Below are 26,898 nucleotides of genomic sequence, written 5' to 3' on the forward strand. Positions count from 1 at the left end.
CGCCGGACGGGCTTTCCGCTATTCGGTTAAAACCCCGCCAGGCGGCCCCCTATGCGGGACCTTCCGTCCTGCCGAGAATAAAAGACACAATTTTCCCGTCGCGGAGCAAGGCAGCCAATCGGCGTCCGGTGCTCGGTTGCCTGGTGGCGTTGGCAAGTGGGAAGCATGGCGGCGACGGGGGTTGTGGCGAGGACCGAGGCCGTCTCGCCGGCTGGCGGGGGTAAGCGGAGTCACCGGAGGCAGCGAGCCGGGTTGCAGGTGTTGGGGGCCGGCCGGGCGTTGCGCCGGCGGGGGTTTGTGTGGGTCTCCGTTGTGTGCCGCTGGGAGGCGGGGGCGCGCAGCGCGCCGCGGGAGCTGTAGTGCGGAGGCGGCCGTGCGCTCGGCGCGGACGCGGGGCTCGGACTACAAGTCCCGAAAGCCCCTGCGGCCCTCGATGTGTGCGGGCGCGGGGGCTTCGGCTGAGGGGGAGCTGGGGCGGCACTGGGGGGGTGGGGGCGCTCCCCCTTCTTTTGGGGGTGAGGGGGCGGCTTGGCTGCCCCCCTCTTCACCCTCCGCGCTCCTCCCCGCTTACGGCCGGCACCTGCGGTCCCTGAGTGGGGCTGGAAGCGGTCAGGAAAGCGGGGGGCGAGGAGACTGGCGTCGGTACGGCTTTCCGCGCTCGGGCAGCCCGAGGAGCGGGGGTCGCCGCCCAGCAGCGGGTTTGGCTCCAGGCATGGGCGGGGAGCGCGGAGAGGGGCTGTCCATCCTGCTGAGGCCTGGGCCCCTAAGGAGGGATTTGCCCGCAGCCTTGTAGGAGGTAGGCCAGGAGTTGAAATAAGGTCCCTTTTTCCTACAGTGGAGGGTGGAGAGATCTTGGGGGACAGCTCCTCCTCTGAGGGTGCAGTTTCTTGCTTCCTGCAGCTATGTCTGAAAGGGCGGTGCGTTTTAATAATGCAAGTCTGGCTTTGGAGGCTTAAGGACTCAGTGAGCGAGCAGAGGCCTGAACAAATATTGTGAGCCTCTGAGGTGGGAACCTCATTGTATCTACTGATGTACGTACCTGCCAAACGAGTAATAAGCAGTTCTGAAACTTTTTCCTGAGTACTGAGAGCCTGTTAGGAAAATCTCATTCCCTAACTATTATACCAATTAGTCTTTATAGTGTGAAATTGTATTAACTTTCTTAATATATATATATATTTATATAGTTTACATTTTGTACTGAATAGTTGTGCTTAAGCAAGCAAACTAAAGGACCCCAGCTCATCACAAGAAGGATAGCACACACACACACACCCCTGCCCCGAGATAAGGACCTCTGATTCTCAGAATCTTAAAGCTGTCCATGAAGGGTAAAGGACACCCCTGAACAACTGAGATGATAACATCAATATCCTAGCCCCTCCAACACGTCTGTGAAACCCTCCCATTATCTGGTCATAGATAAGTAACTATAGCAAAACTGACTCCAGGGTTGTCTAGATCAATAGAGAAGCAGGTGGATAACAATGCCATAGAAATATAGTTGCTTTGCAAATGGTAGTGTGTGTTAAGTAGTGATTAGTCAAATTGTGTTGTACCTGAACGCTATAAAGGTATAAGAACCATGTGTAAAACCACATTCGGGGTGCCCCAGTTTGAATGGGACACCTCATGCGCATGAATAAAAGAATTACTCCTGTGATGCTATCCTGTGCGTCCTAGCCTCTCTCCTCAGTCAGCGCAGGCCAGTTGCAAATTTTCGTGACAAGCCCTTGGATAAACGGGCAGATGCAAAATTCCTCTATTTAGTTGATCGAGTGGTTGCAGAGGTGGCTACTAAAGTGAGAAACAGGCTGTACCTTCTCCCTGAACTTGCAAAGACAGGAATGTGACTGTTTCTGGTACTACTGGCTCAGCCTTGCTGCTCTTCAGAGCTCTTCGGGTGGCTGTGGGTTTGAGAAGCAATGGAAATGTAATAAACGTCATTGGAGATGCTTCTTAGAAAAGCATATTCTCTAGTTGACAGAATGGTACACCAAAAATGTTTGCCTCCATCCTTAGCATAACTAAACCCTAAAAGCCTACAAACTGTAAGAATATTGATATATAGTACATCTTAAGGTAAGAACACTATTCTGGAACATGCTGCTGAAGAAGGTGGCATTATTTACTGAGCAGATACCAAGAGATGAGCAAGCATTAGAATGGTGTGCATATATAAAACACACAGCAGAGGCTTAATATATTAAAAATATTATTATTAGCAGGTGTCACCATGGGTACCCAGTGATTTAAGTTCCCCATAGCTGGCAAATGTTTTCCTCTGAACTTTATATAGTAACAGTTTTTGCATAGAACATTTTAATTGTGTGTTCTGTTAACTAAATGATATGCTAGCCTATTCAGAATTTGCTCCTGCCCAAATGTCACCTGTACTGTAGTATGGCTATATGAATGGGTTCTTTGTTCTGACTTTGCACTGGGAACTTTGCTGGAATATGTAACTTTAGCCTATCAATACAATTTGAGGACACAAGCACCAAAATCCTAAGGTGAGATACACTGAAGGATTTGGCCAGTGAAGTCCTGGAGTGGAATCTTTGGCTCTGAATTAGACACATTCTCTACCCAATAAGTTAAATACTTAAGATTATGTTTCGCAGCAGCCAAACTGCTAAAAGGACACATATCTTAACATATCTGATAGGAAATTTTAAAGGGAGGGTTGAATCTTAAGTTTGTTTGTTCTCTGAAGTTTAAGCATTCAACTTCTGACAGCAGAGAGGTGTCAGTTTTGGTTTCACAGGTTGAAACCTCTGTGTTGAGTTTGTACCTAGATTGCCCTTTTAAAAAAAAATGGTGTAGGCTAATATTATTTTTCCTTTGAAATACAGAGAGAGAGAAAACGGCAGGCTTTTATTCAATGGTCTAGCTTTTAGAGGACTTGTTTGTGGTAAGGGTGTTTCTTTTCCTCAGGCTGAGGACTGTCACACGGGCATTTCACATTTACAAGTGCCCTAATCTTCAAATATTTTAGCAGGGTGTTTGATGGATCTCTCCAAGAAGGTGAAGTTTGTAGTTTTGCATCTGCATCAGGTTTCCCACATTCTGATTGATGAAAGGGTAGATGCTGCTTACCCTTTGTCCGGACCCCTCCCCTTTTAATCTTTTTTTTTTTGTGACAGATATGGTTGCTGTTGTGTGTAGAGTGTGATCCTACAGATGTGTGCTAGGCATGTTCTGGGTTTGCCTATAAGCAGGAATTTAGATACACATAGGTAGGTAGTTGTCAAGCTGCTCAAAACTTGAAATTTTTGAAGAATTTAAAAATATAGGGGCTTTTGAAATTTGGGGTTTTGAGGATCACACCTTTAAATTTATTTACTGAAATTTTGCTTTGCTTCCCACTTCAGAGGATTTGTTACTGACTTTCCCAGAATTGCACCAGAATTCTCTAGTGGGACAGGGCCTGGATTCCGTATCTTCCAGTAACTGGATCAGTTATTCTAATGTGTTTGGTCTGAAGTAATTTGCTTCAGTTTTTGTTGTGGTTTAACCCGGCAGGCAGCTAAACACCACACAGACATTCACTCACTCCCCCTACCCCCCACAGTGGGATGGGGGAGAGAGTCGGGGGTGGGGGTGGGGGAAGTAAAATTCTTGGGTTGAGATAAAGACAGTTTAATAGGATAGCAAAGGAAGGGAAAATAATAATAATGATAAAAGAATATACAAAACAAGTGATGCACAAAGCAATTGCTCACCACCCACTGATGGATGCCCAGCCAGTTCCCGAGCAGCAGTCACCGCCCCCCCGCCAACTTCCCCCAGTTTATATACCAAGCATGACGTCACATGGTATGGAATATCCCTTTGGTGAGTTGGGGTCAGCTGTCCTGGCTGTGCCCCCCTCCCAGCTTCTTGCTGCAGGGCATGAGAAGCTGAAAAGTCCTTGACTAGTGTGAGCACTGCTTAGCAACAACTAAAACACCAGTGTGTTATTGCATTCTCATCCTAAATCCAAAACACAGCACTGTACCAGCTACTAGGAGGAAAATTAACTCTGTCCCAGCTGAAACTAGGACAGTTTTACATGGAAAAGAAAGTTCATTTGTATTTGCAAATTAGCTGCATGCATTATAAAACAAATCTGTTTATCTTGCTTTGCTTTTTCAGTACGTGTTCTTGTATATAAAGTGTTGACTTTGGGGCTTGCTTTTTTTTTTTTTCTTCCCTTTTCTTGAAAGGCTCAGTAGTCAACTGGTCAGGTCAAGGATTGCAAAAACTGGGTCCAACCTTACCCTGTGATGTTGATACTCACACTCTGATTCTGGACAAAAACCAGATAATTAAATTGGAACACTTGGAGAAATGCAGGAATCTGATGCAGGTTAGTGTTACTTGGCTTGAATTTGCTATGAAATAATGGTACTGTGGTGCTAATTAAAATACTTCTGCTTTAAGGCCATATTATGTACTTGAAGTAAGTTAGCAGTTACTGTCTTCATAGGAAAATAAACGATGGCCAACTAAAATAGAAAGCTTTGTTTTCAGTGTAGCTCTACAGTTGATAGTGGGGGAGGCTGTTTTGCTAGTTACCTAGGTAACTAAAAATGAACTAAATAAATCCTAATGGGAAGGGGTCATAAGAACACTTAGAGAAGTCACTGATAACCCAAATTTTGATACTTGTTAGCTTTTGAATACTTGAGCTTAGTAACTTTAAGAATAACTTTGTTTTATCTTTCCTCTGTGTGATTGTAAACATGTGGACACACATACAGGACTCTCCTCCCCATTTGGGTTTCATAACTCTTCACAAAGGAAGAGGATTAGTAGCCTTAATTTACAAGAAGAAAAAAAGCCATGTGGATTAGGTTAAAATAGAAATAGCAAATAAAAAAATGTGAAGTGGGAGGGATCTATGTAGTCTTGTTAACATATCGATTCATGTAGGCCCTGATGTTGCTAGTGCTTATCCTTAATTTTAATACTAGCAACAGTCTATTTAGGCTCATGAGGGTATTAGTGATAACAATGTTAAGCATGTGTGTGGTGCTTGCAAAAATCGGAGTATTAATCCCTCCGGGGCAAAGCTGTACGAGTCCATGTTAATTATCACTGGAAGTGCCTCCAGATAGACTTGAAGTCACCTAATAACTTCTAGAGAGAAGCTAAACTGAGATAGGAGAGGAGGGGCTTGTTGCTACAACAAACCTTCACCAGTCTGCCAGCTTGGTTGTCATGTTATTAATGTGTATGTCTAATCAGGATTTAGCCTTTAAAAAGTTTGTGGTTTACAGTCCTGTTAGCACAGGACTTTTTTGAGAATCATGTGAAACATATTTTGTCCTCTGCCATGTTGACAGTAAGTATGATTTTACACCAGAATGGTGCAACGATTTGCACAATGATTTGGCGATTTCTGATTTTAAAGTTTTCTTTTCATATGACATGATTCCTCATTCATTGTCATTTATTTAGCTATTGCTAGGAGGAAGATTTCCTCTTAAGTTTGCAGAGTGAGTTGTGAAGACTATTTTCTTTGATCAGTAATTTATTTCCTGGCTCTTGCACTTTTTTTGTGTCTGTGTTATTTGCTTGAAAATGGAATACATAGATTGAAGTAGCTCCTGTTGGATTAGACTTTTAACCACTAAAAATAAAAGCCTATTCTGTCTGTGCAATTTAATACTTAAAACTGTTTCTTTTATTTGTGTGTCAATCTGCAGCTCTCTGTAGCCAACAATCGTTTGGTGCGAATGATGGGTGTAGCAAAACTGACTAAGCTCCGGGTGCTAAACTTGCCTCATAATAGTATTGGGTATGTGGAAGGGCTGAAGGATTTGGTGCACCTGGAATGGCTGAACTTGGCAGGAAATAACCTTAAGGTAATGTATTTAGTCTTTATACATTTTCCAGAATCTAGTGTTGTAGAAATTTGGAAAATGCTGCAAAGAAATCTGAATATGTTTCTGGTTTTGGTTGGAATAAATGTTGAAGTTTTGTGTCTACTTGTTTATGAAATAGAAGAGGGCAACTTTTGAGCAAGAATTGTCTAGGAAAAAAAATAAAAGGTTTGATATTGAAATGTAATGAGAATTGGGAAACAGTCCCCAAAATAAGAAAAGAATTATCATCTTCAAAATGAAATTGGGTTTTGGGTTACTTATCCGGTGTTTTTTAGCTTTCAAAATAATTTATAATTATTGATACCTGGTTTTATTGATACCTGGTTTTATTTAATGACTAAAAAAAGAGTTACTGTGAGTAATTGACTTCTTTATTTTTGTAGGCCATGGAACAAATCAATTCCTGTCTCTCTCTTCAACATCTTGATTTGTCAGACAATAACATCGCTCAATTAGGTGATGTTTCCAAGCTTATGTCACTGAAGGTAGATGCTATTTTATCTCTGTTTTTGTTACATTCTTTGCATAAAGAAATTTGCTTTGAAAATTGCTGCCTTTTAAAGCATTCATTATTCAAATACTAGCTCTTAAAGCATTTCAATTAATCACTATAATTTCTAAAGGGAAGCATGTAAGAATTATTTTCCTTGTTTTCAAGTTGCGGGAACTGAGGCAGTGATTTTTCTATAACCACTCTAATGATTTTGATAAAGATAACATGGTGAGATCTTGTTCATAGCTCTTAGTTCTCTTGTCCCATGTCATGAATCGGGAGAAAACATAGCGTTAACTCTCTCGGCATGAACACTGTAGAGAAAAAATGTTTCCAAATACATTTTGTAACTGTGACTGTACTTCAGTTCTGCATTTTAAAATGAGAAGATTTTGCTCTAAAATATAAAAATGAGTTTTCCTTTGCTGGAATAAAAAAAAAATAATTTTGATGATACCAGAAAGCCTTAATTATAGCTCTTTTATGTGTATTGTGCAGGTATTGCCTGAAGAAAAATTATGGAGGTTTTGATCAAACATACATTTCATCACCATATTTTTATTTTATAGACGCTGTTGCTACATGGAAATATTATAACTTCACTTCGCACTGCCCCTGTTTGCCTACCTCAGAATCTGACTGTTCTTTCTTTGGCAGAAAATGAAATCAGAGACTTAAATGAAGTAAGATATAGAAGATATATCATCCTGTCTGTTATCCAACTATCTCCTTTCAGTCTACCTAAAAAGAAATGGGCTCCCTACTTTGACATGACCCATGTTGACAGAAGTAACTTTTGATGGTGTATATGTAATAACTATACTTTTCACTAGCTGCACAAGCTAGGTGATAGTTCTTAAAATTTGTCCTTAAAAAAACCTTTTTTTATTTTTTGTTTTTATATTTGTTCAAGGATGTCAGAAGTATACTTTGAGGACTAAATTCATAGTGAGCTTTTCATGATTGTCTGAAGGTTGAAAACTGAGCTGATTAACTGCTGCAGAGGGCTTCTGCAGCTGCTGTGTTTAGAACAGAGGTTTGAATTGTGCTTGTTGCAACTGAACGGTTTTGGGCCCATGTCTTATTTTATCTATTTCTCAAACATCATATAAGAGAAACAAATATTCTGCCAGTGATTTTTGTCTTTATTGTTTTGTTTGGGTTTGTCGTGGTTTAACCTCAGCTGGCAACTGAGCACCACACAGCTGCTTGCTCACTCCCCCCTGCTGGGGTGGGGGAGAGAATCAGAAGGGTAAAAGTGAGAAAACTCGTGGGTTGAGATCAAGACAGTTTAATAGGTAAAGCAAAAGCTGCGCACGCAAGCAAAGCAAAACAGGGAATTCATTCACTACTTCCCATCGGCAGGCAGGTGTTCAGCCATCTGCAGGAAAGCAGGGCTCCATCACATGTAATGGTGACTTGGGAAGACAAACGCCATCACTCCGAACGTCCCCCCCTTCCTCCTTCTTCCCTTAGCTTTTATTGCTGAGCACAACACCATACGGTGTGGGATATCCCTTTGGTGAGTTGGGGTCAGCTGTCCTGGCTGTGCCCCCTCCCAGCTTCTTGCTGGCAGAGCATGGGAAGCTGAAAAGTCCTTGACTAGTGTAAGCACCGCTTAGCAACAACTAAAACATCGGTGTGTTATCAACTTTGTTCTCACCCTAAATCCAAAACACAGCCCTGTACCAGCTACTAAGAAGGAAATTAACTCTATCCCTGCCGAAACCAGGACAGGTTTTTTTTGTTTGTTTGTTTGTTTTTTTTTTAATATAAGTAGCAGCCAAAACTGTCAGTTGGACTTCCGTGTTGGAAGAAAAATCTTATTTTGGTAATACATTTCTCTTCTTCAAACAGTGTTTCTCAGCTTCTTGGCTTGCCCTTTTTTTGTCAAAATCTGAATGCCTGTTACAGTGAACTGGAATCACAGAAATACTATACCTCTCTATACATAAAGCCCAATTCCCAGATTTTAAGAGAAGCTAATACTTTCCAACGGCTACAGTACCTACGGGAGAATTAATGGGAAAATGGCAATAGTTGATAGAAGGTCCTCTGAAGATGTTCATGTTCAAAAAGCAAATGTGATTTTCAATGTATTTGTAATTACATTGTTTTGTGTGAGATATCTAGCTGTAAGTAGAGAAATGTGGTACATTCTGTAAGCATTTAATGGTTCTCTTCAGTTAACGAATATATCTTGTTTTCTCAAGGTTTCTTTCCTGGCCTCTCTTTGTCAATTGGAACAGTTGTCAATTATGAACAATCCTTGTGTGATGGCCACACCTTCTCTCCCTGGCTTTGACTACAGGCCATACATTGTCAGCTGGTGTCTGAACCTTAAAGTTCTTGATGGATATGTGATTTCTCAGAAGGAAAGGTGACATCATATCATCAAATCTCTGAAATCATGAAGTAAAGTTTGGCTAACCTGAAGTTGCATTTTTATGTGACAATAAATGGAAAAGTACTAATGATCTGAAATTCTGTTTGCCTTGCTAATGAGATATAGGCCAATTAACATTACTGCTTTTGCTAAATTTTTCATCTGTTACACTGGAATTATTATGTGAAATCACAAGTTTATTTAAGTAGAAGTATAAAGTTAAGGTTGGTTTTGTTACTTAACTCACAGTAGGACTTTTACAGAGAAAAACTGTGGTAGCAACTTATCAATGATCTGTTATCCCTTCCGAGTTTACAGCCTCTTTGATTTTGCAGAATGAGACAATCGGCAGATACTAAAGCTATTATCTTGGGGAAAGCTCGAATGTGCCCTTTTATGAAGGGTCTGATTTGCATATGCATTTCTAGATTTGGCATTTTTTGGTATCAATTAGTTAAATATCACTTTGCTCACATCACTTCTTACTGTACCATTGTGGTCATTATATCACTATGATATCTGTATGACAGTAGAGATGTCTTCTTAAAGTTCTTGACATCAGAACAGTCCGAGTGTATAAATATTATCCAGTATAAGCACGTTCTAGTCCAATATATTAACACATTCCAGGACATTACTGTCATATTTCCCAATTAATCTAATAAAAAGCTGCCTTTTTGGTCAAAGGCAAACCACTTCTGTTTCTGTTTCACCATAGCATATTAGGAGGTTACCAAAAAGCTGCCTGTAAGAATTCTAGAATTTTTTTTTCATGGCTAATAGTTTTCTGTATTAGTGGTATTATTATATGTGAACATATTGTATTAAATCTTCTCAGACTGAAGAGCATTTAAATTAGAAACAGATTTTAATTGTTGAATGCTCTCAGCAAGATTTGCTCTCTGTGGCTATTCTGCATGTTTGTGTGTTTTTTTTCTGTTTCTGTGAAAGCTTTGCTGATAAATTCATTCACACAAATGTGTTTTCAGTGCTCAAAGACTACACATAGATAAAGCAGAGACTGCAGAGTGTTTGTCAGATCTTTTTTGTTTGTTTGTTTCATCCATGTTTATGTGAGGGAATACTTTATTCATTATTCTGGTAATGAAAATCTCAGTTCCTCTGGGCACTGCTCATGTTCCAAGTTTTCGTTAGATTTGTAGATTAGCTCTTAGGTACCAACTAGAAGAACAGTAATCAAAGGAGAGTTAAGGCGTTTACGCCATGCATTAATGGTGGCCATTTTCCCTTTTCCCAACAGTTTGAAAGCAGAATGGCTCTACAGTCAAGGTAAAGGAAGATCGTATCGACCTGGACAGCATGTTCAGTTAGTCCAGTACTTGGCTACTGTTTGTCCTCTTGTATCTACATACGGTCTCCAGACTGAAGAGGATGCCAAACTGGAAAAAATACTGAGTAAGCAGAGGTGAGAGCTTCTTGTTTCTCTGTTGCTAGCGAATGTAATTGAGAACATAATTGTATGTCTTACTATGTGTTAGATATAGTAACATTTCCTTTTAAGTATTTCAAAGCAGCAGTGGGGGCTGGAGATAGGAAGAGTAATGGAGGTACAGGATGTATTCTAGAGGGGAATGAGAGGTAAGGCGGCAGGAGCGTTTTCCTGCTTGCTGGGCCATCTAGGGGCAAATTCTCTATAGTTTGCAGTCTGTGCTCCGTAGGACATCGAAGGTGACTTGTGTTAGGAGTGAATTAAAATAAACAAACTACCTACTGAGATTTTTTTTTTAGCCACGGAGAAAGTGAGGAAAAACTCAAAAAGGAGCTTAGATTAGTTTTTGTTCTAATTGTAAATGAAGACTATTGTGGTACACTGGTGTATTAGCCACTTTTTTGTTGTTAGCGTGTTCTTTCTTGGTTTTAAAGTTAATGTCCTTTGAGGGACACTGTTCCAGTGATGCTCTTGACGATCTCTGTATCTGGCACTTCGGGTCTGTCAGCAGAGGCCTCTATAGTCTACTGGTTCTGTCAGCAGTAGCCATTTTGCTAAGGTCTGCAAGTAGATCAGGAGAGTTACCGTGCTGCACTTTCCTCCCATGAAAAGCTGAACTAATTGGGATTAAAAGCCAGAAAATGTAACAATACACATATCCCTGTTCCCTAGGACCTATTGACAAACTTTTTTTGCAGAAAGGTCAGAGCAGAAGACTCAGCTTAAAGGAGCAGGCTACATAAGTGGCATAGCGTGGGTAGAAAGTTGGGCAACAAAAGTGTTGTGGTAAGCAGAAGGGCGGCATCTCATCAAAAGGCTGGAAACTTGGGAGCATCTGGAAGGAGCTAGTGAATACTTTGTCAGTGTGGACTGATCTCCAGGAGGAAATTATAGAAATCTTGGGGCCATTTCAGAGGAGAAGGTACAATAGAACCATATTGACATTGAAATTTCCAGCTAAGTGCTCTGACATTCACATGATGTTTCTGGGGAAAATTCAGGAAGTTGACTTGCAAAATATAACTCTTTAAAAATTAAAAAAAACCCCAACAAACAAAACAAAAAACTCTCACCAAAAAACCAAGCCCCCAAAATCCCCACCCTTATATATATGCACACACATATATGATTTTTGAGGCAGTTTGACTTTTCTGACCTCTATGTCATGATCTTTGAATTTAGCCGGGCTGAAACAACCTGTGTGTGTTCTCAGTTTGTAAAGGATAATTTTGTTTGTGGCAATGTTTGTTGATTTGTGTTAGGAGTTTGTCCCTTTAGTAACAGGGATACCCTTTCCTTGATTCAGTCATTTTCAAATGTAAAAGACACTCCCTCCATTCCTCAAACTCCTCTACACATAAAGTATAACGTATCCTGCAGTAGGCTTTTAAAATATCTGCATTCCTTCCTTCCTTCCTTGTGTGTAGAAATGCTTCATGGTTTTCAGTCTATAGTCAGAATTACATGTTGGATTTTTTCTTTTTTTTTTTTTATACATGTACAAACGAAGAAAAAGGGGGAGGAGGAGGGGGAACAGGAGCAGTCTGTGCAATATCCTAGTTTGAGTAGTCCTGTTAGTGTCTTGTAGGTGTAGGGATCTGCATAACTAGCCTCTTGTTTTAGAATGATTTGATCATTTGTTTCCTTTAAAGTAGTTGATAGTTTCTTTTAGATGTCTTCTGTACCAAAAAAGCTTAAAAGAAATATAAAATCTGTTGGAACTCTGTGCTTAGGCTCCACCAGAGGCAGCTGATGCATCAAGACCAAAATGAAGGACCACCTACATCATCTACTCCCAACAAAACACTGCCAGTTACTTACGAACACAGCAGTCCAGCCCAGCCACCACAGATAGTTCTTGAAAGTGGTAAGAAGCTAATCTGCACCTGTGATCTAACCTGTGGAAATAATTTTTTTTTTTTTTTTAACATAGGTAACTTTGTGGAGAGAATTTCAGAACAAGACCCTGTTATTATTTTATTCTATTGATTTTTTTTTTGGAGATTTTCAACTGAAGTTATACTTCGTTTTCTAAAAATACATTCCATGCTTATTCGTGTCTTGAAATGCTAGTAAGATTGTTAGGTAAAAACCACAATCCAATAAACTAAAGAGTTATTACTTTGACTGTTCCATCTGATAAAAGTGTAACTTCTCCATGCTTATTCGTGTCTTGAAATGCTAGTAAGATTGTTAGGTAAAAACCACACTCCAATAAACTAAAGAGTTATTACTTTGACTGTTGCATCTGATAAAAGTGTAACTTCTCCAGGGGGAGGCAGTTTGTGCAATTTACCATACCCAGTATTTGCAAAGTTTGTGGAAGTTACCATGACAAGTAGTTATTGTCCTTATTGTTATATAGAAATAATGCTTATCATTACTAGCATTTTAGATCTTCTAACACACACAGGTTTCTAATTATCTAAACCAAATTGTGAATCCCTGTGAATCAAAAGAAGATATGTTATTGAAATACTATGACAATTTTGAATATGGCTCTCTGCCTATCTAGAACCTGTCATCCAGAAGAATTCTTGGGTTGGACCGAGTGCAAACGATGATCATTCCTATGCAGTAAAGAACACTTTTCTTCTTGAAAGAAATTTTCACAAGGAGCTCTACCTTGAAGATATACAGACAGATGAAGACAAACTAAACAGCAGCCTGTTATCCTCAGAGTCTACTTTCATGCCAGTTGCTTCAGGATTGTCTCCAGTGTCTCCTGCTTCAGACCTGAAGCTACATGGAATCAATTTGGGCCTAGAAGATGATGACCATACAGGGATCGAATGTGTGAGAGATGTTAATAGAGGAGAAACAGCTAACAAGCAAGAAGCTTCATGTGCTACAAGAGAGCGCTCCAACAGAGCGGTAGGAAGTGTGGAAACTCAAGAGAATATCAAAGAGAGTATGCTGTTGCCTTCTCCTGATCCAGTAACAGCTAGCCTGACTGCTAATACTAGCAACTGTTCAGGATCCTCTGAAGACGAAGTTCTGCATAGTCACCCCAACACCTCAGTAGGTGCTGAATCGGGAGTTACAACTCTCTGTCCTGACCAGATGGCAGGAGAAAGTTCTGATTCATTAGCTGTTGTTGATCAAGGCACAGCTGAACTGCAAAGAATGACTAAAGCGGCTACCAAACTTCAATCCTGCTGGAGAGGATTTTACACAAGGAACTATCATCCCCGAGCCAAGGAAGTGCGGTATGAAATTCGACTAAACAGAATGCAGGAGCACATCGTTTGCTTAACTGATGAAATAGAAAAGTAAGTTGAGGTCATGCTGTGTATTTTCAAATCTGAATGAATATAACCATTGTTCCAGGATGTTTCAGAACAGGTATAAATGGGTCTTGATATAACTACTCACAGTAGAACCTAGAATTGGGAATATAAAACTGTGATTACAGTAGAGGATCGCTTCCTGTAAGATAAGCACAGTTAAGCACATAGCTCTTCATACTCTCAAAGTGCCTTCTATGAGTGGGTTGGGTTAGAATAAATTTTTCTATTCCTCTGTTAGCAGGACTTGCATGTTTCACAGCATAACCAAAATAGAAATTGCCAAGTGTGATTTTTTTTTTTTTTTTTTTTTTTTTTTAAATTTTACTTGTCTCCTAGCAATTACAGAGTCTGTAAATGAAGTGTCCATATTGAGAGTCATTCCTCTGTTACTGGTGAAAAGAAGAATTCTCTCTCTGCCTTGCATGATACAATTTTAAAATGTAATTCTGTGCTTGGTTCTGGTTTTTTTGATCCTATCAATCCATGTTTGGAGGAGATCATTATCAAAGTTTCTCAATTTGTAAGATATAAATTGCAGGTTTAGTTAATATCTTTCAGGATCAGCCTGGGAACTGGCAGTCTGACAGGCTCTTTTCCTTTACTATCACGTTCTGTGAATCAAGTTGAGCCTGCAGTGAATCTCTAGAAACTCCCGATGCTTACACATCATGCCTACATCCAAGTGATATCAGCTGGGGAGAGCATAATTTGAAATGAAGAAGCACTATTTTGGGGGGGGCGTTGTGCAGGGGAAAGAAGCGCGTCTACTTAAATGAAGAGCTTGGGTTCAGTTTACAAAAAGGCACTTAAAGTATTAGCAAGTCAATAAATGTGCTGCAGCAAAAGGAAGCAGAATCTTAATGTAACTCTGAAAAAGATATTTGAAGTCAGCAGCTGGATATTGATGGCAAGCCAGACTGCAGTAATGTCTTAATGTTAGGCTCTGTTGTATCTTTCAAGAGCGACGTTATATAAGTAGGCATTTTTATGTATTCTTGTTGATCTTGTTACCCAAATGTTGCTTATTTACGCTGCATAAATTTGGATGTGTGTTCTTGCAGACTAAGAAAAGAAAGAGAGGAAGATAAGATTCAGAGGCTTGTACAGGAGGAAGCTGTCAGATTTCTTTGGAACCAGGTAAATAGTTTTAGTCCTTTTATTTTTCTGCTTACGTATGAATTTGAAAGGCATTATTTCATACTGTAGATCCGGAAGAGGTAGTCAATATGGTTCATTTTTTTCCAGTGATGACTTGGGTGGCTTATTAGAATCTAATTGCCATGTTGTTTGCTATACTGGTATTCTGGGATAAAATAACATTCAGAAGTATTAGCGCAATAACACTGGCTTTGTTACAAAAGGCTAAATTACAGCCTGGTGTGAGGAGGAGGACAAAATGCAAGGGAAGCTAAATAAACATAGCAGGAGTGTGAAGGATGATATGACTGCTAGATGCCTGGGGCAAATGAACTGGTGTTCAAGCTATGTTGCTTGTGAGCAGTTCATTTCTACAGTAGAAAAGTTATTAATACATCTTCTAATAAGCTATTCTTCCAAAAATAAGACTGACTGCTTTCTTAATTATGGGTCATTTCATAAAGGTTCACCATCCTTTCTGTTTTTAAGAGCAGATTCCTTTTTCTTCAGGTACTTGAACTGGGAGGCTTGTGTGCCCTGTCAGTGTTGCACACCTAGGTTTAAAAGCCATTATTTAACAGTGGGAAGAACATATTTTCCCTAAAGGTATAATGAACCTTTTGTTAGTTCACTTGGTCTTAAATTTTATATTAGAGCTTTGTTGCTGATTGCAAGAAATACTCTAGAAATCAAAGTACTTTCTTAATTACATTTTATAATGAAATTTTCTCTATACTTTACAGGTTAAATCCCTTCAACAATGGCAGCTTTCAGTGACACAAAATTTAGGTGCCACTTGGCAACCTGTGATCTCTTCAGCCAGTACTTTCTGTCCATCCGAACCATCTATTCGATCATCCACACTTGAGCAAGAAACCCCACCAGATGTTAGTTCTGCTTGGTTAGTTCCAGCTAGTGATGTTCTTCAGGAAAAGTCTTCGTTGCAGTTCCCAGATTCTGGTTTTCATTCCTCCATGGCTGATCAGACTCATGCCGGTGACTTATGTAGCTCTGAAAAAAGTTTAACGGAAGGAACAGAGAGCTCTCTTTCAGTGGAAACTGTCAAACAATGCGGCAATTCTGTTTCAGCATATTCATCAGATGTAGAGGATGACCATGGGGAATGTGGGCAAAGTAAAGACAGCTCTAGTAATGAGCAGGACGACAAACTAATACAACAGTATTTGAAATCTGTTCAGCAGCTGGAGGAGGCTGATGAAGGGACAAACTGCAATGATGAAACAGGGGGTAGCTGGCCACAAATCACTGTTTCAGCAGAAAGCCAAGATTCTTTGTCTGACAGTGTCTCTGTAGATCTCCCTCAAGATACATCTTCCCCTGCCCAAGGTGAAATCAGTCAGACACCAGAAAGCTGCAAACTGAATTCGGGAATAGTAGAAGGGAAGCAAACAGACTGTGATTCTTCATTTCAGATGCTGCATGTTGGGATAGCTGTATAGTAGGCTTAGTTCCACAAAGGACTAGGGATTCCATTTCACTTTCCGTTCTCTTTCTTTTTCCTGCTTATACAAAACTTTTTTCATGTGTGCTGTTTCAGATTTTGACTCATGTTACCAATTTATGTTTTAATTAGTATTTTATTGATGTCGCTGAGGACTGACACTGACTATGCTAACCTGAAATCAGCAAAGTTCTCAGTGACAGTCATTATGCACTTTATTTTCCAACAGAAAACTGATATCCTAATAACTGGCTTCCATTAAATTAATTCTGAAGATTGGGGGTGGTGGGGGTGGTGTTTGCTGTAAATTCACTTCGGTGAATGTGTTAGTAAGTGTTTGAATTTTTTCTAAAAAGCAGGATTGAGTTCTTACTGTGCAAAAGAGAAGGAAACAGTATGGGAGGAAACGGAGTCAATATAGGCAGCGTGTGCGTGTATAGATACAGCCTGATGAGAAAGATGAAAGCAGTTGCCTTTCCGACTTCTTTTGACTTTAGCAAGAGCAGTTTGGTCAGTGTTTCAAAGATGCATTCCATGAAACCAGTGTCCAAGTCAGTGACTTCTTTTTGTCATTTACATGAAGCTGCTGGCTAGGAATTAGGTCATTTACATATGCACTGAAACAAGGACTTACAGAAGTCAGACCTTAGGGAGCTTCAAACAAACTTTTTTTCCCTGCTTTCTCAGGTAAGACTCCAAGTGAAACCAGTAGCAGCCTTTACTAAATAAGAACGTCAAAAGGGCATGTGATTTGGGAACATAGTTTCCAAGACTGCACTGCTGGGTGACAGCCGCAGACTTGGTGACATGTTTTGCCTTCACAAGGATGCTGATGTAATTTTGGGATGTGGATCTGCATGGCTTTCAAGACATTAGTGTGTTTGATGGATCACAACTACTTCTATCTACAGGTATAAATATTAAAAGCAAATGTCATGACTTAAAACTCTCTCTTGACATCTCTGTTGGGTTTTTTGTTTGTTTTTTTTCTCTGTATGTCCAGTATTTGACATTCTAATTAGATGTGGATAAAAAGCTGTATTTCTTCCCTGTTGGCAACTGTGCTGAGTTACCTAGGCTATGCTTTCCACTTAAACACTGGGCAAGTGGTAGGGTTTGTATTTTGCCTAGCTGTTGCTATGTTGGTTTTTTTAATGGAAAAAGATCAGGTATCTTAGTATACTGCAAAAGTGGCAAGGGAAATCTGTTTTGCCATGTGACTAGTAAAATAAAAGTTGATGTTGTGACTTCTAGGGGTCAGTTAAGTTTGCTAATACTACATTTTGCAATGTGCACTGGAAGGCCAGTGTTTCAATAGTATGCTAATACTAACTTCTCAGATATAAAGACACACGCATTCTATAATTCTCTGAATCCACAGGCTAACTTCTGGTGCTATGGTGTCATTAAAATCAACTAGTGCTGTTTTAAAGTGACTCTTATGACCATGTTACCATGTAAAATAATTTTTGTAGAAGCTTTGGTTGCTTGTCTACTTTAGGTTTTGAGCTGAAATTTACCACTACTCAGGAGTTTGGCATGAGGCCAGCATCTGCTTGAGGCCTCAAAATAGCCTTTATTTAGAACATAAATGTTGTGTATTGGACTTGTACTAGCCATATGCCCAGCGGTGAAGCTCACCTTGGAAGAATAAAGCTTGCCTCTGTGTATAGAGTAGCATCATCTCTTTTTCCCCACCCCCCAAAAAATAAGTTCTAGGGCACTAACTTCTCAAAAGAGCTGTCACCATAGTCAAGCTGACATTTGACTGTGCCTTGCATACATGAGAGCATTTAAAAAAAAAAAAAACCAACCAAAGCAAAACAAACAACTGAGGTGGTGGATTATTAATGTGCTACCTTTCTAATTCAGTCTAGTTACAGCATGTTTGTAGCATAACCATATTCATAATTAGATCTTAGAGCATTAGTGTGCTTGGGTATTGAAAGTGGTACAGGTGCATTAATGTATCAAAACACCTAATTAACTGTGCAAAGAAGTTTGTAGGCTACGTGATCACACCCTTGTCCGCTGAAGGTTCTCAACTTGCATTTAAATTTGCCATGCTTGGAGATCTCCACAGTTCATAGATTTGGCTCTTTGAGTGTCAATCTGTTATTACAGAAAAAAAAAAAAGAAAAATCTCGTGTAAACCTTTAAAAAGACTTTCTTTGGGTTTTGAGAGAGAAATTATTTCTGTCTGTGAAACAGTTGTTGGACCTTATACTCTGGAGGCAGTGGTTAGGTGTAATAAAACAGTAAGTTCTCTTTTGTGGCAGTGCTGTATTAGCATATGCAAGGCTTGGGAGAAGCTACACTACTGTCCTGATAAAAATGTTTCACTTACTGAAGACACTTGAGGGACCATATGTATTTTGCTATTTTGCATTATTGGTTGCTTGTGCTGCAGAATTAGAAAGAGGAGAAACAACTTTAATTTTGGAAGTGTCAAAGGGGGAAAACTTGGTGAAATTTAATTTTTCATGGAAGCCCTAGACGTTTCTTGACATTTCCTCTGTTATTAGGGCTTGCAAACACAAACACAAGATGACTTATTTTAACTAATGCCTAGGTCAACTGTTGGCTTTTTTAACTTGTAACCTGTATATCCAAAACTGATTTTATGAAGGTACAGCAAAGTGTGTACCAACATATAATCAGCTTTATCTTACTCTTTTGGGGAAGCTATGAAATATGAAAGATGGGGTTTTTTTCCGATGTTCTAAAAAGTATCTTGCATGTGTAGAAGATGAATTGCCTAAATATACAGAAATCACAAAGAATGATGAAGTTTTGGATTAGTTTTTACAGGGTTAAATGTAATTAGTTTGTATATACACAACATGCTTTCATCCTGACCATTAAAATACATACAGGGAAAGACATAATGGGGGATAGAGTGGAAAAATAAGGAATCAAACTGGATGTATACTTAAAAATGGCTTCTTTCAGTCTGTTTTGACCTCAAAAAAATCATGATCTAGAAATATCTTAGTTTAGCATATGGCTTAACATCTACTCTTCTTTGTCTGTATAAGTTTTCTTAATCTAGGTATGTAATATTCTTTTACCTGGATAAGGATGCACAGCTCCCTTTGGAGATGACGGCAATTTCATAAAGGAATCAAAGACCTAATATATGAAAATCCATGTCTGAAATCTTCCTGTATTAATATTGTATGTCCTTCAGCATTTTCCTTTTGCAAGCCTTCATCTTCAACAGAAGAATGCACTTTGTAGAAGGAAAGCTTGTCTGTTGTACTCTGTCCTGGGCTGATCCTCCAGTCCTGATGGAAGAGATTACTAATGGTTATCTGTCAGGCAATGTTGTCAGCTCTGCCGTGAGTACAGTTTAAGCGCTGCTTTAATTTGCTTCAGAAAAATCAGCTAAATATAGCTCAGACTAACGATTTAAACTGTGCCTGCCACACAAGTAGTTTTGCCCCAAATGAGGTGTTTGGCAAATGCAAACCTCTTTCAGCTAGTCTATGGCAGAAATTACTCTTTTGCCTGCTTTGCTGAAGGTAGGGACAAGGGGGAAGGTGGAAATGCATTTATTTGTGTTTTCAGGTTTAATCTGTGATGGTAACACCAACTCTTTTATGATTGCTATTTCAGTTTTCTCCCAATTTTTTTTATAGCTTACAAATTTCAATCTTTCATGTAATCAAGAAGGCATTTTTTTCTACTGTATGTAGTAATCGATAGAAACTGTTCCAGATGGTGTTTGGGAAGGTAGAAGAATATCAAGAAAGCAGGCCTGTTCACATTTTATATTTCAAGGTTTATTAAGGTATTTGGATTGTATTGATTCTTCTCTGTTAGTTAACTTTACAAAAGAAAAACACAAGGCAATGCCTTATTAATGGCAGTAAGTAAACTTCTGTTTCTGCCTTCTTCCATGGACTGAGCTTAATGGTCACAACTCTCTTTTTAGTACCTAAAACTGTCATTTAAATGAATGGGAGATTTAGCTGCTGAATGAATACAGTGACTAATGTGGTTTTTGTTCTTGCTTTTTTTTTGTGGTGACTATTCCTGTGTGGTGCTATTTTGTAAACAAAGTATGTGTGGCAAGGATGGAATTTTTAAAAGGTACTGAACGTTGGCCTAACTCTCTGCTTTCACTTCCTTAAAAGAAGCAGGGTCATGCTTAAGTTGAGTCCTTGTGAACTGGCTGTCTAACCTGGGATTTTATCGTATTTACATCTCTAGGAGTGTTCTTATACCACAAAGCAAGAAGGCATTAAGACTGCAAATTTTATTTTGTTGTTTCTAAAACACAAATATCTTTCAGCAAATACTTGAGAAGGTCCTTGTTAAACTAAATTGCAGAAGCTTAACTGTTTATAGTTGAGTTCCTTAAAGAACCATAGATTCTACTTGCATGCAGCAATTTAAATAAGGCACTTAGCAGCCAGTCTGTCTGTATATATAAAACAAATTTTGTTTTTTTCTGAATAATGTTGTATGTCATTGAGCTTGCAAATTGTTCCTGGTTTTTATGAATTTGTATATATTGTCTGAAGAACTCCAATCTTAATTTCTTTGTAGCAGGTTGTTTGATGAACAAAAATGGAAGATACATTCCTTTGAGACTACCTGGGTACTTTTTACTGGACTTGAAGTTACAGTGTGTCTTGCTCAGATACACTTTTCCCTGAGAGGATAGAATTGTAGCATTTAGTGGAGACTGACTGAATGACAATAAAATGTGAAAACCAGTCAGTTCCTCTGCTTTTAGCTAGTGGAAAAGAGACTTTTCCTGTTGTATTAACTTTTTTTTCCTTGAGGACTGTGCCACCCAAATAAGCAAGCATCAAGTATTCATGAAGTCTTTCAAAAAGTCTTCTTTGATAGTTACAGGTTTTTTCCCAGTTTGACTTTCTAGGACAAGTTACTGAAAAACACTTGCTTTCTGTATGCCTGCCAAAAAGTTGGGACTCTGTCTATTTTTAAATGCTTTCTTTATGTCAGTAATGGAAAAAGCACAGGATCCTTTACTTGCAAAAGCATAAAACAATATTTATCAGGAAAGGTGCTTTGTCTCTTGGAAAGTGCCACGCCAAATTTTCTTGTATAAGAGCTCTCAATAAGAAACTTCTTTTCTGGCTTCATGACATTTATAAGTATATGGGCCAAATTCACTTGTAGCATAATTCTACTGAACTAAATTTTGTTGAGTCTTTCACAGTAGTATTCTACCTCTAAACTAGAATCTGAAAAATAACAATTAGGCATTGATTTGTCTTTCTACTTCTCACTATTTTCTGTGAAGAATGGTGGGTGGTTAAATTGGTACAGTTCGTATATTTTCTATAAGTGTTTACATTTCTGGATTTATTGTTTCTTAAATATTTTGTTTGTACCTCTGAGTTTTGAACTTTAAATAAATGATTTGTACATTTATTGAAAATGTTAATTTGTACTTGATCCTGACTCTTGCAGCTAATAATAATTTTCTTACCATTGGAGGGCTCTTTTGGAGATAAAGTTTAGAAATACAAAATGGTGATGACAAGGTAAGCATTAGCATTCATGACTTGGTACAGCTGAGGCATCTAATGGCCCACTGTTCCAGTGTTGGAGATAGTAAGAGCATGGCAGGGTACTCAAAACTTATACACCAATTGAATACCAATTTCAGTGGCATCTACTAATCATGACTTGCAGTCCTCTGTTTCTATCACCGGCCCACTCTCTCGTGTTCTTAATTCTCTACTGTGTTTAAAATAAAAGATGTGGCAGTGTTCTCTACAGAGCTTTCTAGAAAGAGAATTAAGGCTATGGGCTTATTGAGAGAAATGCAATTGCAAAGCATGTTGTTCCCTCTCCTACTATTTTGGTTTGGTCAGATACCTGCTGTGTGCTTAAATAAATGAAGACTAATTAAATATCTTTCAGGCTTTAACAGACAAACAGTCCAGGAGCGCAAACATATATGAAAGTCATGTTTTACTGCAGGACAGTCATCCCAGAGGTTTAAAAACAAACAAACAAACCCCCCAAAACCCCACCAAAAATAACTGTTTTGCTTAACTCTCATTTTGCACATGGAGGTTAGTGGGCATTTTTTAACTCTTTGCTATGTGTTTCCACTTCATTGCACTGAAGAAATTAGCTGAGGTTTTTAAGTGAGGCTCTTCTTGTTCTTCTATGAAGATATTTGAAAGACAGAAATAGGCATAGCTAAAGTGACTTCACTTCAAGTCTTAAGAGAAAAGCAGTGCTGTTTTCTCTTGCAGTAGAGTTAAGACCTTAAAGCTGTACTATTAAGTTTAAATGCTGTGTATTGTAGGGATAGTAACCATAACACTTCAGGAGCTCAGGTTGAAGGTCACTCTTGTCCCTGTTTTTGATTCATATTTGTAATAAGATCAGACATTAAAATCTTTGGCTAGAGTTGGAAAATAAAGGGATAAATATATCTAGTGGATGGACCGAATTTTGTTCAAATGAAAATAGTTACTTTGAATTTTATGGGCTGAAATCCTTACATACGCTAGGAGCTGAGTTCCTTTTGTGTGTGGTGGTGTTTGAAAAACTCCTGTTAATTCTATATAACATTATGTCCGGATGGTAGGTGAGGTATTTTTCCCCTTCACTCAGGTGTTACGGTGTGAAAACTAATTTTTCTCTACTGTATTGATACAGTTGCAAAAGCAGAAACCACTATGTCCAAGTATAGCTTGCATCAGTACATCACTGATTTCAAGCCATAATACTGCATTTGTGAAGGATCTATGGTGATATAATGCATCAATTTGGGGTATAGGTAGAAGGAATATAGAAGTATAGGTACTTTGGCCTACACGGGACAGCACATAGAGATCTTGGCAGATCTTAATACATGGGCTTCCTCAACTTTATCCATGTCACTACTGGAGCTCATTCTCATTTTCCGTCTATAGCTTGGCACGGGTTTTGCCTATGCATAAGGATATTTTCAGACATGTCCCTTGTGACACTCCATCGTAACTTCTTGGGGGTCTGGAAAGGTGCACGTGACTGCCTCAAGCCCTGCAAGTAATACAGCATGTTCCTTGGTCTAGGAGCATCAAGACCAAGGGAGTCAACATGCCACCTGGGGCAATTATGCCTGTTGTCCCAGTGGGGACTTCTTGAGGATTGCTGGGACCTTTTCAGGTACAGCCCAAGTCGTTTCTGGCAGAATCTGTGAATGTGAGGGCTTTGGGATTGCTCAAGTCTATCCCCTTTTTCCTTGCCAAGATCCTGTTCGCCTGCTCTTTCTGATATGCGCAAGACAACATTGAACAAGGTAAGAAATAGCAGAAAACTATGTACAGGATGCTCAAATGAAACCAGTCACAGCCTTTGACTTCTAAGACTCTTCAATTTGTCTGTGAAAACTGGGAAGCCTTTGATCACGAAGGATGCCCTGGAAAATGTCAAATCCGTGCACACTGTGGTGAAATTGCTCATGTGTTGGGCTGAAAGCAATAAACCATTACAAAAGCCTAAACAATTCTCAAACAGTGTAGACTTGTGAGGAACACCAGTCTAGCAGCCAGGGCTGTTTTGTTAGTATTGTACTAAAGTGCATTCAAGCAGCAGCCTTTGTGATGTCTCTTCCTGTCTGTTTTTGTTAGACCAGCTGAAGTTTTCCAGTCCTTTGAGAACTTGCAGCATGTTTTCTGGTGTGGGAAGTGCATGGAAAATGAGTTGAGGAAGTTACTGCTGCTTATGTGCATAGAGGCTGTGGGACCTGAGGAGAAACCGGAGACACTGAGAAATTCTACAGCCTGAACTCTCTTTTCTTCCTTCCATCATTAGCACCTACAGCCCCTTCAGCTTGAAGTTAAAGGCAAACGCATGTGCTCTTGGAGCCTGTATTTTCAAGGTCCGCTCCACAGCTGTCTTGTAGTGCTGAGCTTCCCGGGGTGGAGTTCATTCACTTGTCCTCTCCTCATTGTGGCTTGCTCGTTCCCAATTTTGATACTCTTTCTGCAGCAGATTGGCTGTCCTTTTGGTCTTTGAGTCTCTGACTTTACTCACAGATACTGAGTCTCTTAAGCACATGAAGTAGCTATTCTTTTGCTAGCAGGACAGGTAAGCTACCCTTCTCCCCTGCTTTTTCATATTCATAGTTGCCTGATGCTTTCCCTTCTTTGGTGTAGCAGTGTCAATGTTAAACTCGCTGGATATGCTCCGGGTAGCCTTTGGCTGAGATGGCTGTGGTCACACCCTTTGTCTGGTGGAGAAAGGGAAAGGGAGCCCTGGAAGAGCTTGTGTTAGTCCCAAAGGGGAGCAAAACTACCTGGGGTGAATGGGAAGCTGTGCTCCTGCCTGTCCCTGGAGTGGGGAATGCAGCACAGCTGTCTGAGGGAGGATCTGCAGCAGATTTGCAGGCTCCGAAGGGAGGTGGAAAGGCTGCTTGCCTGTAGGTAAGCTTCTCTGTAACCTTTTGGGAAAGTACTCGAGGAAGCTGGAAGAGGATTCTTCTGGCAAAAGCTCTATCCCTTTACAAGTGTTAGATGATGTGAAAAGGGTCTGGGCAGCACCAGATCAGCAAAAGACTTTTTCCAACCAAGTCAAATATACCTTAGTTGTTGCTATGCCTGAAACCAGGGGACATGCTGAACTTGCGTGCAAGGTCGAAGTGAAACTCGCTGTTCTAGGAACTGCGGGGGGACAACAGCAGATAGTTATGTAAGTGAAAAATGGTTAGAGAAGCGATACAGGGGTAATGTGGCAAAAGGGGACCGGTCGAAGATGTGTGTAGAAAGGGAACAGGGTGGCTTGTCCTCTCTGCAGACTCTGGCCAGGACTCTGTCCAATGCAGTGTTCGTTAAATTAAGAATCGGTTTAGTAATCCCAGATGCATTATCTAATATACTGTGTATTGTTGATGATTATTTGCAGATAAGGGATAGAAGGGCAGTGGAGCCAAGGGCCCAGCATAACTTCACCTTACTGCATGTAATTCTGGAAACAGAAATAAGGAAAGATTGATTCTTTTTCATTATCTATCTTTCCGTACTCATCTCAAAATAATTGCCAAGTGCTTCTGGTGTGATAAACCAGGAGGGATGTGAGTGACAGCTGCTGAAGCTGTAGTTTTTTGGGGCTAATGACATCCACATGTTGCACGTGGAACAGACCTCACCAAAGCCATTGACATTCAAATAACTTAAAACCAAACAGCCTTTCACAAGGTCCCTTCTACAGAGTGGGGGGGCAGATGTTCAGTGATCAGTTTATGCCCTCTTTATGCACAAAGGCTTACCACAGAAAAGCACATTTGATTCGTTATTAGGTCTTCATCAAGACTAACTACAATAATAACTGAAGAATTTATGGAGAAAAGTAGTGGGGATCCCTTCCCATCATTGAGGGATGATGAAATGTAAAATGTGGTGGAGAATAGCATAGCTGTACTGATTTCCTGTGGCTTTGTCATTGTTGTCATCTTCCATGCCCTCAGCCCCAACATCAGTCCAGTTATATTACAGAGATGGGCTTATGCCTGGCATTTAGCACACTAATTAGATAGTTTTGCCTTGGGTCTCACTTTGAACTGAAGAGTCTGTGGGAGAATTTGATGCGCCGCATGGCTCATGAAGGAAAGCTGAAGAGAAATGAGACTGCTATAAAATTGATAGACTTAATATATTGAAAGAAAAAAAAAATCAATACCAAGTACCTTTCAAGATACTGTATTTTTAGTGTTCTGCTTATACAGCCAGCTGGCTTTCAATTCTTGACTGACAGGGTATAGTACTAATAAAAGCTGGTGCCTGTTGAGACTTTTGCTTTCCATCTCTGCCAGGTAATCACCATTGTAATGGGGGAAAGGAGGAGAAAAGTAGAAGTGATCTCACCTCTAGCTCATTCGAAACAGCTGTGGCTGATGGGGGTAGGGGCAGGAGACAAGAGGAGGCATTTAATATTTATAATGGCTAAAGTATTATGTTCACAGGAATATTTCAGCTGCTCTGTCTCTGTGTGTGCCTCGTTCTAAGCAAGCCAAGTATTCCTTAGTAAAAAATAAGATGGAGCCTTTAACCTATACTCATGCGGACACCTGCTAGCAGGTGAATGTTTTGGAAAGAGGTATTCCCAAACTTATGCAGTGTTTACAAGTGATGGCAAATCCAATTGCAGATGTCCTGTGACCAGACTGAAAGTGCCACACAGCTCTGGTGCAGGGTGCTAAACTCAACTCTGACTGCGTGCATCTCCTCAGGCGTTTTGAAGTCCTGCCTTTAACACAGCTGGTTTTGCCCAATTCTGCTGTCCTGTTCCTGTCTCCCTAGCTCAACCCCTGCAGCTGGCCCATGGGCCAGCCTCTCCCCCCTTCATCATCTTCTTGCTGTTCAAGACACTGCTTCTCCAGCTCCCTCCCATATTCACCTTCAGACCCAGGCCCAGCAATGTTTGAACTATGAGCCTTATCTCTTGACAGGGGGGTGCAGCTGGGCAGGCCTCGGACAGGAACCTGGTAATACCACCCGGGGCCGTAAACCCGAGCTCCGCAGCAGCCTCCCCACATCCTGGTTTCTTTGGCTTCATCTGCTGTGACTCAGAAATTACAGGGACTTCCCCCCCGCCCCCCTCATCGTTAGGGTGCCCTTCTCAGCAAAAAAGGTGCCCAGAAATAAGTGCGCGCGGTTTCACGATTTTTCTTCCCCGCAGGGCCGCTATGTCAACGTAGTTGAGCGTCGTCACCGCTGCAAAACCCGGCCAGGGAGAGACCGTTAGCGGGCGGGGCCGGGCCGGGAGGTGGTGCGATGGCAGCTGCCGTTCGTGTCGGGGGCGGGGAGGAAGGAGGGGCGGCGGGACCGAT

The 26,898-nt window shown here is 40.2% G+C and overlaps 1 protein-coding gene across 3 annotated transcripts; it reads left to right on the forward strand.

The window, feature by feature from the left end:
• On the forward strand, positions 1 to 21,497 carry CEP97 (centrosomal protein 97). Of its 3 annotated transcripts, XR_012996368.1 has the most exons (12): positions 1 to 220; positions 4,209 to 4,351; positions 5,694 to 5,852; positions 6,257 to 6,358; positions 6,936 to 7,049; positions 8,580 to 8,746; positions 10,014 to 10,178; positions 11,936 to 12,069; positions 12,718 to 13,474; positions 14,554 to 14,629; positions 15,373 to 17,002; positions 19,282 to 21,497. XR_012996368.1 is itself a non-coding variant. In XM_076350224.1 (11 exons), exons 1-11 carry the CDS (start codon positions 166 to 168, stop codon positions 16,087 to 16,089), a joined length of 2,589 nt encoding a protein of 862 aa, XP_076206339.1. In that variant the 5' UTR covers positions 1 to 165; the 3' UTR covers positions 16,090 to 17,042. The 3 variants fall into 3 exon arrangements, 2 of the variants coding, with proteins under 2 accessions (XP_076206339.1, XP_076206352.1); XM_076350224.1 differs by lacking the exon at positions 19,282 to 21,497 and having other exon boundaries at positions 15,373 to 17,042; XM_076350237.1 differs by lacking the exons at positions 1 to 220; positions 4,209 to 4,351; positions 19,282 to 21,497 and adding an exon at positions 5,286 to 5,329 and having other exon boundaries at positions 15,373 to 17,042.
• The last annotated feature ends 5,401 nt before the right edge of the window (positions 21,498 to 26,898 follow it).

Source organism: Aptenodytes patagonicus, chromosome 1 (genome assembly GCF_965638725.1).
Source record: "Aptenodytes patagonicus chromosome 1, bAptPat1.pri.cur, whole genome shotgun sequence".
Taxonomy (NCBI): domain Eukaryota; kingdom Metazoa; phylum Chordata; class Aves; order Sphenisciformes; family Spheniscidae; genus Aptenodytes; species Aptenodytes patagonicus.

Bases quoted from the DNA above. Each gene is read 5' to 3' on its own strand.
- CEP97 (XM_076350224.1), top strand. From the start codon at position 166: ATGGCGGCGACGGGGGTTGTGGCGAGGACCGAGGCCGTCTCGCCGGCT. The intron at 12,070-12,717 runs GTAAGAAGCTAA...CTGCCTATCTAG, and splicing joins ACAGATAGTTCTTGAAAGTG to AACCTGTCATCCAGAAGAAT. The intron at 13,475-14,553 runs GTAAGTTGAGGT...GTGTTCTTGCAG, and splicing joins TTAACTGATGAAATAGAAAA to ACTAAGAAAAGAAAGAGAGG.